This window comes from Erpetoichthys calabaricus, chromosome 7 (genome assembly GCF_900747795.2).
Source record: "Erpetoichthys calabaricus chromosome 7, fErpCal1.3, whole genome shotgun sequence".
Taxonomy (NCBI): Eukaryota; Metazoa; Chordata; class Cladistia; order Polypteriformes; family Polypteridae; genus Erpetoichthys; species Erpetoichthys calabaricus.
Window position 1 is genome coordinate 98,412,640 of NC_041400.2, and position 20,317 is coordinate 98,432,956.

Consider the following 20,317-nt stretch of genomic DNA (forward strand, 5'->3'; position numbering starts at 1 on the left):
AGGTCAGAACTTGTAAGGTCAATGAAGATGGTTATTGTCGTGATCAGAGTCAAGTTTGTCAGAGCTTAGAAAGAGTTGTGTCTCTCCAGGAAGTAATGCAATGACTTGGGTATTTATGTTTTCCACATTAATATTTTTTGGACATAATATAGTGCGTTGTGTTAAAAGGGGCATTTGGTCTAATGAGATTGCTGTTCCAAATCTGTCTGTAACTAAGTCGGCGCAGATAAAGGCTTGAGGAATTGTAATAATATCTGGGTGAAGTCTATCTGTATTGGTGAGTGTACCATCTCCCAGTTGTAATAACCAGTTGTTATGATCTGGATGTGGACATCGCATGTTTTGTACTAACTGTATCTTTTGAAAGCAATGCCAATTGTCTGCGTATTTTAAGGTGCACTGAACAATAGCTGAGCGCATGGAATGTGGAACAATAGCTAAGCACTGTCTAAAATCTCCTCGTAATAAAAGTACCTTTCCTCCAAATGGAAGATTATTATTCATAAACGTTTGTAGAAGTCTATGAATGGTGTTGAGTAAGTGAGTGGATGCCATTGTACATTCATCAATAATTAACAGTTTTGCAAGACGGCTGTCATGTGCAGTGCCACTGTTAATGTTCATAGTGGATATCGATTTGTAGGATCTAATGCAGTTCATAAAGATTTCACTTTCAGGTACATCGTTAGTTAGAAGCTTCTGTAGATATTCAGGATATGAATGTAAAGGAGGCAGTCTAATTTGACCGTTTTGATAACAACGTGTAAATTCATTACTTGTATTGCCAGTTGTTTCTTCAGGGAAGTTAAGTGAATGAGAATGATTGCAAATGACATTCATTAATCCCAATGAATTTTTCTGAATAGTGGACTCATTATTGAACGCGTTGTCAGCTAACTGGCGCAATCGTTTAGCAGGTGTCTGTCGTTGATGTCCGTGACGTGTATGTTTTGCTTGTGCCGTTTGAGAGGCGCGTCGTTGTATGTCCAGTATTTGGGACGTGTTGTTTTGGAGCTGTAATCGATTTGCCTGTGAGGTGTGAGAAGCCCGTTGTAGTTTACGGCGTGCATTGTTTGTATTGAACCTTGCCCGTTTTTGTATGTCGGTCAGTTGAGCTTTCTCTTTTTGGAGGCTTGCCTGCTTGTTTTCCGGCATTTGAGATGCGCGGTGTAGACGTCTGCGTTTATTTATTTTGTCCCCTCGCTGCCGTTTCTGTATGTCTGAGACGGGAGGTGTTTCGTTTTGAAGCCGTGCCTGTTTCGATGCAGTACTGTGAGACGCGCGCTGCATGCGTCCATGTTCAGTGTGTCTGTCCATTTGGGTTCGTTTCTGTAACTGTGTTAGTTGAGCTTTGCGTTTTTGGAGCCGAGACATTTTTTCTTCCAGAGTTTCAGTAGCGCGTTGGAGCCGACGTGTATTGTTTTTTTCATGCGGGTTCGTGTGTTTGGTCCTGTTACTCGAGCCGTATCGGTTTGTACCCGTGATCGTGAATTCATGAATTGTTTGTTCTTCAGCGTTAGAAATATGGATAAGTAATAAGGAGGATCGCACTTACTGTTAATATGAAGCCTTTTCTGCGGTTGAACGGTTAATAGTGCCTTATTGTAATGAGATCCACCTATGCTGCATAGTGTGAATTGTGTTTGGTCCCGTTATCCGAGCCGTGTCGTTTTGTACCCGTGATCGTGAATTTATGACTTGTTTGTTCTTGAGCGTGATAAATATGGATAAGTAATAAGGAGGATCGCACTCACTGTTAATATGGAGCCTTTTCTGCGGTTGAACGGTTAATAGTGCCTTATTGTAATGAGATCCACCTATGCTGCATAGTGTGAACGTGTTGAGATGACGTATGTTTAATACGGACGGTTCATTTAGAAATGGGGCTTTGTGTGTAGATTTGTGCATATTTGCGTTGTTGATTTGTTTCAGGGTGCACTGTTCCAATGCGATGCAATATTTTGTCCACATATGTGAAAGCAGTATAGGCCATTGCCTTTTGGTGGCCTGATATTTACTCCGGTAGATGCAAAAGCAAATGAACTATTGTAGGATCTAATGCAGTTCATAAAGTTTTTACTTTCAGGTACATCGTTAGTTAGAAGCTTCTGTAGATATTCAGGATATGAATGTAAAGGAGGCAGTCTAATCTGACCCTTTTGACAACAACGTGTAAATTCATTACTTGTATTGCCAGTTGTTTCTTCAGGGAAGTTAAGTGAATGACAATGATTGCAAATGACATTCATTAATCCCAATGAATTTTCCTCAATAGTGGACTCATTATTGAACGCGTTGTCAGCTAAGTGGCGCAATCGTTTAGCAGGTGTCTGCGGACGGTTCCTTTAGAAATGGGGCATTGGGTGTCACTTCTTATTGATGTTAGTGTGTTTGTGGGTCTGAATCGTCATTGTTGTGAACGTTTCGTGTGCCATGTCCGTAGTCTGTCCCGTTTCGTCTCTAATGGGCTTGGTGTGGCAGTCACGGCTTCTTTTTTTTGGTGTGGTAGGAGCTTGTTGAATCCTCCTCTTTGTGTGCGTCCCGTTTTGTGTGCAATGGGATGCGTGCGGTGCTGTGTGCTTTGCCGGCGTCTAGGGGGGGGGATTGGTGGGGGCGCGAGCGTCTTCTTTCTTTTTGTGTGCCAGGGGCTTGTTGAATCGTCCTCTTTGTGTGTGTCCCGTCCGTTGCTTGTGGGGGGGGTGCTTGGGTGGGTGTGGGATTTGTGGGGCTTCTTTTTTTTTTGTGTGTTAGTTTCGTGTGCAATGGCTTTCGTGCGGCGCTGTGTGCGTCGCCTGCGTTTGACTCCTTTTTTCTGTGCTGACTGCTTTTTTCTGTGGTCGCGGCGCCTCATTTCTTTGACTCCTTTTTTCTGTGCTCACTCCTGTTTTCTGTGGTCGCGGCCGCCTCTCGCGGCGCCTCATTTCTTGGGGCGCCTGCGCAGTACGTCTTTTTGCGGCTACGGCCCATGGCCGGATGTCCCTGCGTCCATCCGGTTTAGCATTCTCGGTTAGTAATGTGGATATTATGGTACAGATTTTAGGGCACTTCTGTGTTGAAGGGAAGAGTCCATATTGGTTACATCTGAAAAGGTTAACATAAACAGTCAGTATTATGCTTTGGCATTCATGGCAGTCATTCATGGAAAATGGATGAGGAGAACTGTCAATGTCGCTTCTCACATTTCAAGTCAGAGTTGTTGTGTGAACAAGAGTGGCGTATGAAAGCGCTTATAAAATTATAATAAGTGTATTGTTAGTTATAGAGATTATGTTGAAAAATAAAAACTTGTTTGGTTTCACTTATTAGGTAAGGCTCAAAATGTTTTGATCACCCAATATTTGTTTATTATAAGTGTGAAATATTAGTATTTATGAATAAGGATTGACATTGAAAATAACATAAAATTGGAAAAAGTAACCACCATCCATTCTTTCGATGAATTTGTTCCTTACAACACTTTAAATATTATTTTCATTCTTTTTAGTTCTGTTTATTGTTTGTGTTTAGAAACTACAGCTTTCTCATATGGCAGGGTGTTCTTGTTTTTTGATATTGATTCTTCAATAGAATCTGACTTGCGTTGTGGCAAAAGGCTGAGCAGACATTCTCTCAATTTGTAGTAAGCTATGGTTTCTTCAGAACTTGCATAGCTTATTTGAGCTCCTAAATAATGAGTTGGAGTCATTCTGAAATCAGTGGCGTATAAAAGTTTCATGAAGCAGAGGATTTCACTGCTAATTAGCTGTACATATTCATAGCTATAATGAAAGAACATTTAACACAAAATTTTTAAATTTTAGGACAGAAGCACAAAGAAGCATCAAAACAAACCTTTGACTCCCCTAGGGAAATAGACCAGAGAATAATTAATATTCACATTTAAAGAAAAGCTTTCAAATGTTTGCAGTTTAGGAATGATCAAAACCGTATGCAATATAATTTTTCCTGCAGTATAAATGTGCTGGTATAATATTTTTTCCCTATTACATTATTTTCACTAATATTGTTTAATCTTGTGTGTGATTCTATTTGGTTAAAGTGCTAAGTATTGTTTCTAAGTTCATGTTGTTTTTCCATTTTTTTTAATATACCAAAGAATATGCATATGTTTTCTGTATTTAAACTACGGACGAATATTGCTTTTAAATACTGTATATATGGTGTACGTACCAGCAGTATTTTTCAAAGTTAGGGTTGGAAATTTTAGAAAAACACACCTATTGTATCAATTTGTTCTGGACAGTCATGGAAACTAGTGGCAGATCACAAACTCCATCCATCCGTTATCAACCCCATTTAACCTAGTCCAACATTCTAGATTAGAGACTACAATCTGCCTTACCTGCACCCAGTCCTTATAGCCAAACGTATTCATTCAGGAGCTAGTTGATAGATGTCAGTTAATTTAATCTACTCATTCATGAGAATGTGGGAGGAAAGCCAGAATACCTGGAGGAAGAATCCACACATCCATGAGAGAAGATGAAAACTTCACAGCGACAGTCTAACATTTGAGTGCAGTACTCCGGTGCTGTGAGGCAGCAGTTGTAACATTAATGCTGCCTGACAACTAAAAATCAGTTTGTGAAAACAGGTTGCAACACACGAGTCTGAAAAACACTGAACTATTAAAAGTAATCCAATTTTCTTATTCACTTCTGTAATTAAATATATGTAGTAGGGCAACAGTGAAACTTGGCTTCATGAACTTCCTTTATTGCATAATTTTTGTTAAATGTAAAAAATTGTTAAAACCTATTGTAAGATAAATTTATTTAAGGGGAAGTGAAATTTTTGTGATTTATTTTTTTATTTTGTAGAAAATATTTAGAGTTTTTTTTAGAAAATACATTTTAAAATCTGTGAATGATAAATGGAAAAGTATAGTCCTTTTTACCCAACATAGCCCATCTGATATGATTGGAAGAGGGAGAGTCTCACAGAGAGAAAGAAAGGGAATGGGATGCTTTATTTCTATATTCTGTTATGTCAGTTGTCATATAGGTGGGAAGTTTTTCTCTTTGATTGGCTTGGCAGCCACTGCCAAATGTTACTGGGATAGTGCTTAGTGTCAGAGAAGACGAGTCATGAAAGGCTTACTGTTCAGTGAGTTTTCACCGTTAGGTCACAAAAACCTTGGCGGCAGCAGTGCCTAGAAAAATCTTTTGTGGATGGTGTTAGGTCAATTGACATTTTGGTTTAAAGAGATCTTAGGTGTTGAAATTGCTATTGAAAGAAGAGACATACAGGGAATTGTAGAGTAAATTAAAGACGATGGAGATTGACAAAGTATGTAGTCAGAGAGAGTAGACATTACTTTTCTACGTAGGTCTTGGATAAAGTGCCAGTCACACCACAATAGAAAAGTTGACATAATGGCTCAGAGGCATTGCATTTGAAAAAGATCAAGTTACAGCAGGGGGCACAATACTGATGCATTTCATCCTCATAGCTTCAGAATCTTTGGTTTGAATTCTGACCTAGGTGCTGAATGTTTGGAGTTTGTATGTTTTACTGATGTATTTGTGGAATTTTCACTAGGTATTCCAGTTAAGTTCCAACATATCAAATATGTAAACACAGTGGTGAGTATAATCATATCAGTGGCAGAATTAAACATAGTTAATGTAACATATATACAGTATATGTGTGTATGTGTATATGCATGCATGTGTGTATATGAATGTCAGTCAGTTATTTCCTAACCAGCTTAGTCTTGAACAGGGTTACAGGGGGGTGCTGGAGCCAATCCCAGCAAGCACAGGGGATGAGGCAGGAACATACCCAGGATGTCAGTTCATTGTCAGGCAAACACACACACTCATACATAACCATACACTAGGACCAATTTGGCATCACAAATCCACCTGTCCCACATGTCTTTGGACTGTGGGAGGAAATCGGAGCACCCTGTGGAAGCACACACAAACATGGGGAGAACATGCAAACTCCACACATCGAGGACCCAGGACACAAACTCTGGGCTACTTACTGCAAGGCAGCAATACTACCACTGTGACACCGTGCCGCCCCTGTATATGAATGTGTAAATATAAATGTATGCACTGTATGTATATACAGTAATCCCTCCTCCATCGCGGGGGTTGCGTTCCAGAGCCACCCGCGAAATAAGAAAATCCGCAAAGTAGAAACCATATGTTTATATGGTTATTTTTATATTGTCATGCTTGGGTCACAGATTTGCGCAGAAACACAGGCGGTTGTAGAGAGACAGGAACGTTATTCAAACACTGCAAACAAACATTTGTCTCTTTTTCAAGAGATTAAACTGTGCTCCATGACAAGACAGAGATGACAGTTCTGTCTCACAATTGAAAGAATGCAAACATATCTTCCTCTTCAAAGGAAACAGAGAGGAAAGCAAACAAATCAATAGGGCTGTTTGGCTTTTAAGTATGCGAAGCACCGCCGGTACAAAGCTGTTGAAGGCGGCAGCTCACACCCCAACCGTCAGGAGCAGGGAGAGAGAGAGAGAGAGAGAAAAACAAAGTCAAAAATCAATACGTGCCCTTTGAGCTTTTAAGTATGCGAAGCACCGTGCAGCATGTCGCTTCAGGAAGCAGCTGCACACAGAAGGCAGCAACGTGAAGATAATCTTTCAGCATTTTTAGACGAGCGTCCGTATAGTCTAGGTGTGCAAACAGCCCCCCCTGCTCACACCCCCTACGTCAGGATCAGAGAAAGTCAGCGCAAGAGAGAGAGAGAGAGAGAAAGTAAGTTGGGTAGCTTCTCAGCCATCTGCCAATAGCGTCCCTTGTATGAAATCAACTGGGTAAACCAACTGAGGAAGCATGTACCAGAAATTAAAAGACCCATTGTCCTCAGAAATCTGCGAACCAGCAAAAGGTGAGATGAATAACACTGATTATCTTATTAAAGTGGCACCTGTCAAAGGATGGCATATATTGGGCAGCAATTGAACAGTCAGATGTTGAAGATGATGTGTTGAAAGTATTAAAAATGGGCAGGCATAAGGATCTAAGCAACTCTGACAAGGGCCAAATTGTGATGGCCAGGCGATGGGGTCAGGGCATCTCCAAAACAGCAGGTCTTGTTGGGTGTTTCCCAGTAAGCAATGGTTAGTACCTAACAAAGGTGGCCCAAAGAAGGAAAACTGGTGAACCAGCAACAAGGTCATTGGCATCCAAGGTTTATTGATGAGAATGGGTGGCAAAGGCTGACCTGCCAAGTCCTATCCCACAGAAGATCTGCTGTAGCGTAAATTGCTGAAAAATGTAATGCTACCCATAAGTGAAAGGTGTCAGAACACACATTGCATCTCAGCTTGCTGAATTTGGGGTTGCATAACCACAGACCGGTCAAAGTGCCAATGCTGATGCTTCTCTACTGGCAGAAGTGTCCTCAGTGGACACATGTCCATTAGAACTGGAACGTGGAGCAATGGGAGAAGGTCGCCTGGTCTGATGAATCATGTTTTTGTTTAGATCATGAGGGTGGCTGGGTGCATCTTCATCAATAACCTTGGGAAGAGATGGTAACAGGATGCACTATGTGCAAGCTAGCAGAGGCAGTGTGATGCTCTGGGAAAAGTTCTGCTAGGAGCTTTGGTTCCTGCCATTAATGTGGATGTTATTTTGATACGTACCAACTACCAAAAGATAGTTACAGACCACTTACACTCATTCATGGCAACAGTATTCTTTTTCATCACGATAATGTGCCCTGCTACACTGTAAAAATTGTTCAGGAATTTTTTGAGGATCATGAAAAAGAGTTCAGGGTGTTGACTTGGCCTCCAAATTCCACAGATCTAAATCCAAATTAGCATATGTGGGATGTACTAGAAAAACAAGTCCAATGAAAGGAGGCCCCTCCTTACAACTTATAGGACTTAAATGATCTGTTGCCAACATCTTGGTGCTGGATATCCTAGGACAATTTAGGAGGTCTTGTGGAGTTCATGCCTTGATATGGCAGAGCTGTTTTGGTAACATGAGGGAAACCAATACTATATTAGGCAATTGGTTTAATGGTTTGGCTGATCATCAGTGCGTGTGTATGTATGTATGTATGTATGTATATACATACAGTTAGGTCCATAAATATTTGGACAGAGACAACTTTTTTCTAATTTTGGTTCTGTACATTACCACAATGAATTTTAAATGAAACAACTCAGATGCAGTTGAAGTGCAGACTTTCAGATTTAATTCAGTGGGGTGAAAAAAACGATTGCATAAAAATGTGAGGCAACTAAAGCATTTTTTTAACACAATCCCTTCATTTCAGGGGCTCAAAAGTAATTGGACAAATTAAATAATTGGAAATAAAATGTTCATTTCTAATACTTGGTTGAAATCCCTTTGCTGGCAATGACAGCCTGAAGTCTTGAACTCATGGACATCACCAGATGCTGGGTTTCCTCCTTTTTAATGCTCTGCCAGGCCTTTACTGCAGCGGCTTTCAGTTGCTGTTTGTTTGTGGGCCTTTCTGTCTGAAGTTTAGTCTTCAACAAGTGAAATGCATGCTCAATTGGGTTAAGATCAGGTGACTGACTTGGCCATTCAAGAATTTTCCATTTCTTTGCTTTAATAAACTCCTGGGTTGCTTTGGTTGTATGTTTTGGGTCATTGTCCATCTGTATCATGAAACGCCACCCAATCAATTTGACTGCATTTAGCTGGATTTGAGCAGACAGTATGTCTCTGAACACCTCAGAATTCATTCGGCTGCTTCTGTCCTGTGTCACATCATCAATAAACACTAGTGTCCCAGTGCCACTGGCAGCCATGCACGCCCAAGCCATCACACTGTCTCCACCGTGTTTTACAGATGATGTGATATGCTTTCGATAATGAGCTGTTCCACGCCTTCTCCATACTTTTTTTCTTGCCATCATTCTGGTAGAGGTTGATCTTGGTTTCATCTGTCCAAAGAATGTTTTTCCAGAACTGTGCTGGCTTTTTTAGATGTTCTTTAGCAAAGTCCAATCTAGCCTTTCTATTCTTGAGGCTTATGAGTGGCTTGCACCTTGCAGTGCACCCTCTGTATTTACTTTCATGCAGTCTTCTCTTTATGATAGACTTGGATATCGATACGCCTACCCCCTGGAGAGTGTTGTTCACTTGGTTGGCTGTTGTGAAGGGGTTTCTCTTCACCATGGAAATGATTCTGCGATCATCCACCACTGTTGTCTTCCATGGACATCCAGGTCTTTTTGCGTTGCTGAGTTCACCAGTGCTTGCTTTCTTTCTCAGGATGTACCAGACTGTAGATTTTGCCACTCGTAATATTGTAGCAATTTCTCGGATGGGTTTTTTCTGTTTTCGCAGCTTAAGGATGGCTTCTTTCACCTGCATGGAGAGCTCCTTTGACCGCATGTTGTCTATTCACAGCAAAATCTTCCACACCTCAAATCAACTCCAGGCCCTTTATCTGCTTAATTGATAATGACATAACGATGGACTTGCCCACACCTGCCCATGAAATAGCCTTTGAGTCAATTGTCCAATTACTTTTGAGCCCCTGAAATGAAGGGATTGTGTTAAAAAAATGCTTTAGTTGCCTCACATTTTTATGCAATCGTTTTGTTCACCCCACTGAATTAAAGCTGAAAGTCTGCACTTCAACTGCATCTGAGTTGTTTCATTTAAAATTCATTGTGGTAATGTACAGAACCAAAATTAGAAAAAAGTTGTCTCTGTCCAAATATTTATGGACCTAACTGTGTGTGTTTGTGTGTGTATATATATATATATATATATATATATATATATATATATATATATATATATACATATATATATATATATATATATATATTGTAGCAGTAGAGGTGTGGAGCCACCACTAACACCCTCAGGTACCACTCCAGACACTGGATAAAAGTACAAGACTCTTTTATTTTGTCTTGACGTGCATAAAGCACCTTCCACTCCACACTCATATTAATCACAATTACAACTCTCACAAACCAATCCTCCTCGCCCAGACACTTCGCCCTACTACCTCCCAGCTCAGCTCAATGTCTGGGCTTTCCCACAATCCTTTTATACACCCTGACCCGGGGGTGTTCCTGTCCAATCAGTCCACAGTTCCTTATCCCTTCCGGGTCAGGGTAAACAGTCCTTTTCTTCACCCCGGGAGCATGTCGTTGCTTCCCGTCACGTGACCATGACGCACTCCCGGGTTATAGGGCACATGCGAGCCTACGAGCCCCCCTACAGCGACGCCTGGTGGCCCCCAAGGTATCCAGCAGGGCTGCGTATAAAAACTACATAGTCCATGAGGCCCTGCTGGATCTCGGGGGACGTTCATGCTGTTGGGAGAGCTCCTCCTGGCGGCCTGGGGGTGAGAGCCGGAATCGAAAGCCGGCAATCCACCACAATATATATATATATATATATATATATATATATATATATATATATATATATAATATATATATAGCCTGTTTAACTAATAAAAATAGTGCACATTTCATTTTCCCCACCACCAAATTTCCCCGTCACGCCACTCCCGGCTGGAAAAAATTTCTGGGGAGAACACTGTTTGTGTGTGTGTGTGTGTATGTATGTGTATATATATATATATATATATATATATACAGTGGTGTGAAAAACTATTTGCCCCCTTCCTGATTTCTTATTCTTTTGCATGTTTGTCACACAAAATGTTTCTGATCATCAAACACATTTAACCATTAGTCAAATATAACACAAGTAAACACAAAATGCAGTTTTTAAATGGTGGTTTTTATTATTTAAGGAGAAAAAAAAATCCAAACCTACATGGCCCTGTGTGAAAAAGTAATTGCCCCCTGAACCTAATAACTGGTTGGGCCACCCTTAGCAGCAATAACTGCAATCAAGCGTTTGCGATAACTTGCAATGAGTCTTTTACAGCGCTCTGGAGGAATTTTGGCCCACTCATCTTTGCAAAATTGTTGCAATTCAGCTTTATTTGAGGGTTTTCTAGCATGAACCGCCTTTTTTAAGGTCATGCCATAGCATCTCAATTGGATTCAGGTCAGGACTTTGACTAGGCCACTCCAAAGTCTTCATTTTGTTTTTCTTCAGCCATTCAGAGGTGGATTTGCTGGTGTGTTTTGGGTCATTGTCCTGTTGCAGCACCCAAGATCGCTTCAGCTTGAGTTGATGAACAGATGGCCGGACATTCTCCTTCAGGATTTTTTGGTAGACAGTAGAATTCATGGTTCCATCTATCACAGCAAGCCTTCCAGGTCCTGAAGCAGCAAAACAACCCCAGACCATCACACTACCACCACCATATTTTACTGTTGGTATGATGTTCTTTTTCTGAAATGCTGTGTTCCTTTTACGCCAGATGTAACGGGACATTTGCCTTCCAAAAAGTTCAACTTTTGTCTCATCAGTCCACAAGGTATTTTCCCAAAAGTCTTGGCAATCATTGAGATGTTTCTTAGCAAAATTGAGACGAGCCCTAATGTTCTTTTTGCTTAACAGTGGTTTGCGTCTTGGACATCTGCCATGCAGGCCGTTTTTGCCCAGTCTGTTTCTTATGGTGGAGTCGTGAACACTGACCTTAATTGAGGCAAGTGAGGCCTGCAGTTCTTTAGACGTTGTCCTGGGGTCTTTTGTGACCTCTCAGATGAGTCGTCTCTGCGCTCTTGGGGTAATTTTGGTCGGCCGGCCACTCCTGGGAAGGTTCACCACTGTTCCATGTTTTTGCCATTTGTGGATAATGGCTCTCACTGTGGTTCGCTGGAGTCCCAAAGCTTTAGAAATGGCTTTATAACCTTTACCAGACTGATAGATCTCAATTACTTCTGTTCTCATTTGTTCCTGAATTTCTTTGGATCTTGGCATGATGTCTAGCTTTTGAGGTGCTTTTGGTCTACTTCTCTGTGTCAGGCAGCTCCTATTTAAGTGATTTCTTGATTGAAACAGGTGTGGCAGTAATCAGGCCTGGGGGTGGCTACGGAAATTGAACTCAGGTGTGATACACCACAGTTAGGTTATTTTTTAACAAGGGGGCAATTACTTTTTCACACAGGTTTGGATTTTTTTTCTCCCTAAATAATAAAAACCATCATTTAAAAACTGCATTTTGTGTTTACTTGTGTTATATTTGACTAATGGTTAAATGTGTTTGATGATCAGAAACATTTTGTGTGACAAACATGCAAAAGAATAAGAAATCAGGAAGGGGGCAAATAGTTTTTCACACCACTGTATATGCACTGTATATATGATATATAGTGAGCTACGCCCGGACACCACCAGCCAGAGACCACGTCTTTATCAAAAAGCACACGTTTATTAAAGGTTACACAACACAGTCCCGCTCACCCCTACTCCAGGCTTCCTTCTCATTGTCTGTGGGCCGCCTTCCCTTTTGTAATGACCTGGATGGGCTCCAGTTGCTCCATCTGATGACACTTCCTGGTGTGGCGTGGCGGAAGTGTCAGGAGAGCACCCGGAAGCACTCCGGGCATCCCTGGAAGGATCATCCTCCATGTTCCCAGGTGTGGCGAAAGTAGATGTTTCCCGGGCTCTGAGACTCAGGGCACCTCCTGCTGGTGGCCACGTCTGTCCCCCAGCTGCTTGTGACAATATATATATATATATATATATATATATATATATATATATATATATATATAGATACTGTGTATCTATATATATATATATAATTCACTAAGCAGCTGACAGGGCACGCAAGACAACCATGGGAAACGCACGACATAGCCATGTCCGCCAACTCACAGAGCCCCGCCCACCAACAATTCAAGCGAGAGCGAAAGCATTTGCCAAGAATGTTTTCATTAATCAAAAACGAAAGTTGGAGGTTCGAAGATGATCACATACCGTCGTAGTTCCGACCATAAACGATGCCGACTGGCGATCCGGCGGCATTATTCCCATGACCCACCGGGCAGCCAACTGGGTAACCAAAGTCTTTGGGTTCCGGGGGGAGTATGGTTGCAAAGCTGAAACTTTATGGAATTGACTGAAGGGCACCACCAGGTGTAGAGCCTTTCGCTTAATTTGACTCAACACGGGAAACCTCAAACGGCCCAGACACGGAAAGGATTGACAGATTGGTAGCTCTTTCTTGATTCTGTGGGTGGTGGTGCATGGCCGTTCTTAGTTGGTGGAGCGATTTGTCTGGTTAATTCCGGTAACGAACGAGACTCCCTTCTGCTAAATAGTTCCGCGACAAAAGAGCGGTCGGTGTCCAACTTCTTAGAGGGACAAGTGGCTTTCAGCCATGTGAGATTGAGCAATAACATTTCTGTGATGCCCTTAGATGTCCGGTGCTGCACGCACGCTACACTGAATGGATCAACGTGTGTCTACCTGGCGCCGAGAAGCGTGGCTAAGCCATTGAACCCCAATCGTGATGGAGACCGGGGCTTGCAATTGTTCCCCATGAACGAGGAATTCCCAGTAAGTGCGGGTCATACGCTCGCACTGATTAAGTCCCTGCCCTTTGTACACACCCCCCCCGTCACTACTACCATGGTCGGGTGACTTGGTGGATTATATATAGAAAAGCAGCCGGAACCGCAAAGAACAATGATAAGTCAACGTGGCTCAGAGGTGCATGTGAACTGTACACAGACGAAAGCGACTCAGGTGAGGAGTTGGGGTCAGGCACATGAGCAGGCAGTGCGTACTGAACGATGACTAAGAAATCAGCAGGCTAGAATGGCGGGGGGGCAGAATGGGCGTCCTTCCCCACTCCCCCCCATTCTGCCCTCCGCGTCCAAGCGCCATCCAGCCCCGTCCCTCGCTCTGGGAGGTGGAGGCACGATGTTGGTCCTCCAGTTTTGAGTCACGGACAATTGTTGCCCTCTCCAGAGTTCCATCTTTTCATTCACCTATAGTCGTATCCTCAAACTCACCCCATTTGGACAACTGTGTCTTTCAGGAAGTGTTCACCCATTAATACATAATTATCGCTGCAGGTTGACTAGTGTACTGTGTGTGTGTGTGTGTGTGTATGTATATGTATATGTATATGTATATGTATATGTATATGTATATATATATATATATATATATATATATATATATATATATATTTATTGTGGGGGACAGCCCGGACACAGACAGGCAGGCAGACACGTTCATGTCACCCAACACACGTTTATTTACAACTATTATTATTTACAATTGTGCCACACAACCCACAGACTTCCCCAAAGTCCAGGCCAAACCACGATGCCTCACTCTTCAGGCTGCCTCCTGTCTCTCCTTCCAAGACCTCATCCTGTTCCACCCGACTCCAGCCTTGAATGAAGGGAGGCGGCCCCTTTTATCCATACCCGGATGTGCTCCAGGTGTGCACCGGCAATCCCGCGGACACGCCCCAGTGTGGCGGAAATGCCGGCTGTCCTTCCGGAAGCACTCCTGGTGTTCCCTCTCTTCTTCCCCCAGCACTTCCTGGTGTGGCGGAAGTACTGGGGTCCAGGGTCCTTCAGGCAGGGGGATGCCCCCTGGCGGTGACCATGGGCCCCTACAGGGTTGGGCTTCCCAGCCCTGTACCCGTGGCCCCCAATACAACCAGGGCGGACGCCTCCTTGCGGTCTGGAGGAGGAATGAGCCCTCCTCCCGTCTTCCTGGGCGTCCCGGCCGGGCATGAGCCCCGTTCGGGTGCCACAATATATATATATATATATATATATATATATATATATATATATATATATATATATATATATAATATATATATATATAATAAGAATAATATAACTTCTAAAATGTTTCTTCATTATGCCCCCTTATGTTTGCTGCTTAGAAACTATTTAAAGACAAATATGTAAACACAACTCTCACTCTGCAAATACAGTACAGGGACCACATGGTTTGCATCAGTGACTTTAGAACCCTCTACATTTGTTACACCTGTCACAAGATACTGCATTATACATGTTCTGAAGTTTTTTTCAAAGACCACGGAGCATATGTAGATGAATGGCGAATTTCCATGATCCCTTCAAGAGTTGGTCCTCAGTTACATATACCCCATATTAATTATAAGATTCCAAAAGAACTTTATGAGCCTGTAATAATAATTTCCCATCCATTTCTCTTGTAGATTTGCAATTACCAGGGCCCAGGAAGAATTGTGGTTCAGCTGGTTACTTGTTCCAAAGAGGTACATTTGCATGCACACAGCTTGGTTGGAAAGCAGTGTGACAAAGGAATATGCATTGTTGACATACCACCCAAGGATTCATGTGTCAGGTTAGTATCAATATGAGGTATGTTTGAAAGTAATATTTATACACTTTTATGTCTTTATAATATCCATGTTAAGTTGTAAAACATACTTTAGCCAGAATTATTCCCTTTTGATTTATTTATTGACTGTCTTTACATCTTTATAATGGCCAGGTTTTGGTTTGGACTGTCCACCTTATCTTACCTTACATTTATGTTTTATTAGTTTCCCAAACTTGGGGATCCTCCATGTGACTAAGAAGAATGTTGCCAAAACCCTGGAGGACAGAATGATAGAGGCTTGTAAAATGGGCTTTAATGCAGGGATTCGAATTCACCAGGAGATAGACTGTTTATCAGCAGAGGGAAGGATACCTAGAGACATTAATGGTAAGGCTTCATCTTTGTAAAAGTCATTAAACTATATTAAAGTTATATTTCAGATTTGAATTAGATCACGTTCAGTTCTTTGTAAGTAAATGATAGAAATAAATAAAGAAGAAATAGCTTTCAACAGAAAGTGTAGCTTAATTTGGAAGTATTGTCAACTGTCACTTTTCTCATTTTTTAATTTTCAGAATACTATGCCAAAGCTAACATGTTATGCTGTGTAGAACAGCATATAAGGCATAATCAGATATTTATTTGTAACACATTTATCTTATATTGTTCAGTTGTTTTTCTAACAAGATATCCATAGTTTAATTTCATAATTTGATGGCCTTGCCATACAGTAATCCCTTGCTATATCGCGCTTCGACTTTTGCGGCGTCACTCTATCGCGGATTTTATATGTAAGCATATTTAAATATATATCGCGGATTTTTTGCTGCTTCGCGGATTTCTGCGGACAATGGGTCTTTTAATTTCTGATACATGCTTCCTCAGTTGGTTTGCCCAGTTGATTTCATACAAGGGACGCTATTGGCAGATGGCTGAGAAGCTACCCAACCAGAGCGCGTATTACGTATTAAATAAAACTCCTCAACTATATTGTGAGTACGGGGGCTGTTCGCACCCCTAGAGGATACGGCCGCTCCTCAATATACGCTGAAAGATTACCTTCACATTGCTCTCTTTCTTGCTGGGCTTACATATGGCTGATTTGTCAAGCGATATGCTTCCAGCACGGTGCTTCGCATACTTAAAAGATCAAACAGCACGTATTGATTTTTGATTGTTTGCTTTCTCGCTCTGACATTCTCTGCTCCTGACGGAGGGGGTGTGAGTAGGGGGGCTGTTCGCACCCCTAGACGATACGGACGTTCGTCTAAAAATGCTGAAAGATTACCTTCACGTTGCTCCCATCTGTGCAGCTGCTTTGTCAAGCGACATGCTTCCCGCACGGTGCTTCTCATACTTAAAAGCTTGAAGGGCACGTATTGATTTTTGATTGTTTGTTTCTCTCTCTCTCTCTGACATTCTCTGCTTCTGATGGAGGGGGGTGTGAGCAGAGGGGCTGTTCGCACACTGGCCTAGAGGATACGGACGCTCCTCTAAAAAATGCTGAAAGACTACCTTTACATTGTACATCCTTGCAGCTGCTTTGTCCGGCGGTGCTTCACATACTTAAAAGCCAAACAGCCCTATTGATTTTTGTTTGCTTTTTTCTCTCTCTCTGACATTCTATGCTCCTGACGCACACTCCTTTGAAGAGGAAGATATGTTTGCATTCTTTTAATTGTGAGACGGAACTGTCATCTCTGTCTTGTCATGGAGCACAGTTTAAACTTTTGAAAAAGAGACAAATGTTTATTTGCAGTGTTTGAATAAAGTTCCTGTCTCTCTACAACCTCCTGTGTTTCTGTGCAAATCTGTGACCCAAGCCTGACAATATAAAAATAACCATATAAACATATGGTTTCTACTTCGCAGATTTTCACCTTTGCGTTCCAAAACCCCCGCGATCGAGGAGGGATTACTGTACTGGTAATTTCAGACCAGCAAGTTCATAGTTTAAATTATACTAATTCATTTGTAATATTGCAGAAACTTGACTTCAAGATTGCTTTTAAGTGTTTACTTTTCATATCCACTAGTTAAGCAATAAATTCAAAAATAAGTAGTCAGTTGTTGTTGTTCCTTACTAAAAAATATAAATGCATTTTTAATCTGCTTTTTCTGTTTAGTATTGTGAAGGTGACAATAATATTGGTCTACACACTTCTACCCAATACCTATTTATTATTCTTTCTCTGAAAGGCACTATATAAGCACAGCAATAATATTTTTCATGATTTCTTTCTGCAGCCCTAAGAATTGACTGTAATATTGCTTATGATTTTTACTCACAAAAGATGCTACTGTTTACAACATTAAGACTGATGATGGTAGCAATGGACAATTCTTAACAGTGTCTGTATAAGTATTTATTGCAGTATTTATCTTAACACATTGAAGAAATTACCAATATAAAGGTTACTGTGAAAAATGATTAATTGCAGTATCAATTTTGTTTCTGTTCTCTGTACTTTATTTTGTACACTCATTAATGACTGATGTTATGTTAAACTACATGCACATGGATCAGGCCTGCCATCACGTTTTGAATAATAATAAAAATAATATTTTGTATTTCTCGTCTGTCTTTAGATTTTACAAATACTTAACTGCAATTGTAGGTTAGATTTTAATCTCTCATTGAATTTTGACAAATAATATTTTCTTTAGAATTTGTTGCTTACCAAGCAGTGCAAAGTGGAATATGTGTAGTTTGTCGAATCAAGTTAAATTAAAAGACAAGTTTGAATCATTACTTGTCACAGTGAGGAAGACTGTGTCAGTAGTTTCTTAAAATTGTTTGCAGTTCAAAAATGATGTAGTGAGTGTTTGAACCTGCATTTTAAGTGGATACTCTATGTGTAACCCTTTTTAATATAAACATGCTGTATAGTGTGAGCATGAAAGCACTGAGTAAGTTTTCAGTGGGTGTCCTTTTGATAGAGAAGTGCAGTGCAGGGTAGGTTGTGTCTGTTCAGATATTCCTGGATCTGAAAAAGGAACCATGCAAAGCTGACCGCTCTTTTAGCAGTTCTCATTTCAAAGTTATCCAGTATATGTAAATTTGTCATATATTTAAATGTCATGTAATATGTTTTGTACAATATCCCAAGCACTGTGATGTTTCAAGTAAGACAAATACAGTTCCTTTCTGTCTGAAACTTTACAATCACTTATTGTTTTCAGCTTTGAAGAATACTGTGTTACAGTTTTAACATTTGTAATATACAGTATGTTTGGCTCTTTAAGCAAATGCCTAGTTCCTCTGATGTCTCAAAATGGTAGAAAATATATGCAGTTATATGTCAACTGATCACTAATATTTAAGACAGAATTTTTGTGCTCAGATGTTTCCCAAATGTAATGGGAGAAAACTGCAATCATCCCTCATTATCTGATTCCAATTCATTCTTGAAAATACACAATCGGATATCAAAAAATTATTTTCTTTTATTTTAAATAGAAAAAAAAATAATACTGTGTTCCCAGCCTGTCAGAACCACCCTGCCCTTTTAATTCCCCAAATATAGCTGGACCACTCTTAAAACACTTCTATTACTACCACCCCCTGATTTCTTTATGTTATAAAATAGTTAATTGATCAAACAAGTAATTAAACAAGTTAGAAAATATATGCATGATGTAACATTTTGGAATGCTTGAGGACTGTGCAGGCACTGTAGCTGTCAATGGACTGAGTTCAGTAGGTAGGTTCTAGAACTTTCTCAATCCGTTTCAGGACGGCTTTGGGGGCTAAAGACTCTTTCATCAGGATTAGGCAAGAGGCTGAAAACAGGCTATCCACAGGCTAGTCCATCACAGGGACTGCTATCACTCACTCACACACACACCATAAATTGCAGTTGCCAATTAACATAACCTAAAAAAAATGTGTGATTAATTCCTTTTTTTTCTTGAGCATGTCTGACCATTTTAAGTTTTATGAAATAGGACATTCAGTTATGACACTTGATAGGGAATAACAAGTAAAAGGCAAATTTTATTTCAGCAAGTTACCATTATGGATATCAGGTGACTATGGTACTCTAATGGTAAATTATAAGTTAACCAGATTCTAAATGTGGACACTTGTGTAATATGTGTGCCCACCCATATAGCCCATTTTCACTTGTTTAATACCTACTTTATCTCATCATCATCCTAGAACTGTCAGGATATAATAATAATAATAATTAATTCTTTGCATTTATATAGCGCTTTTCTCACTACTCAAAGCGCTCAGCAATTGCAGGTTAAGGGCCTTGCTTAAGGGCCCAACAGAGCAGAGTCTCTATTGGCATTTACGGGATTCGAACCGGCAACCTTCCGATTGCCAGTGCAGATCCTTAGCCTCAGAGCCACCACCAGAAAAAATAAACCTTTCACAAATTAATATATAGGATTCGACACAGTAATTGGTGTGGAATCAAACAAATGGTAGTACTGAGTTGTTGTCTGGTTTTCCTAGCAATGCTGTTCAAATTTAACACAAGTTCTTAATCAGCCTATCCCCCCTCAGAGTTTTGACCATGCTATTATCACGTACGTTACTTCGAATAGACAGTGAAGGGGTGTTGTAAATATATGTGTGAGAATATTTTGTTTTGGCAGAGCAATGTTTTATATGACGGCCAGCTTGTTTAAAAGTGGGACATTTTGATATTCTTTAGTGACTTATTGAGATGCATAGGCTGAATTCACGACTATGACGTCTGGTCACCCTGGGAAATTAGACTGACAGTGAAATAGTGAATCATTGTATTCTGCAGATAATGAAACTGTGCGATTGGTTTAGTGTAAGGTTAATACTGAGTAACTGTTTATTTAAACTTGTGAATAATATCACAAGGGACATCACTCATATCTGGATAACAGTTTACAATTAGGAACATTGTTCAACTTACATGTTACAATTTAAAGCAACAGAAGGACTCACTCATTCTCTTCTCGTTCTTGCATTCAAACAACTAGAAAGACTTCATAGAGCAAAAACAACTTAGTGATGTAGAGGTTCCTTTACACGCCTTCCCCGGAGTTGCTGATAAAGGATGGCAGTCCTATATGCTCTCAGTCAGCCAGTGATGGCAACTTCCTAACTACACACACAGTCTGGTGGTGCTTCA

General features: G+C 40.7%; 1 protein-coding gene across 1 annotated transcript in view; it reads left to right on the plus strand.

The window, feature by feature from the left end:
- LOC114654582 (nuclear factor of kappa light polypeptide gene enhancer in B-cells 1) overlaps positions 1-20,317 on the plus strand; it is a 149,372-nt gene that overhangs the window by 85,812 nt on the left and 43,243 nt on the right. The window contains exons 6-7 of the mRNA XM_028805206.2: positions 15,070-15,218; positions 15,421-15,584. Of these exons, the coding sequence (XP_028661039.1) occupies positions 15,070-15,218; positions 15,421-15,584 (313 nt within the window). The remainder of the gene's footprint in view (positions 1-15,069; positions 15,219-15,420; positions 15,585-20,317) is intronic.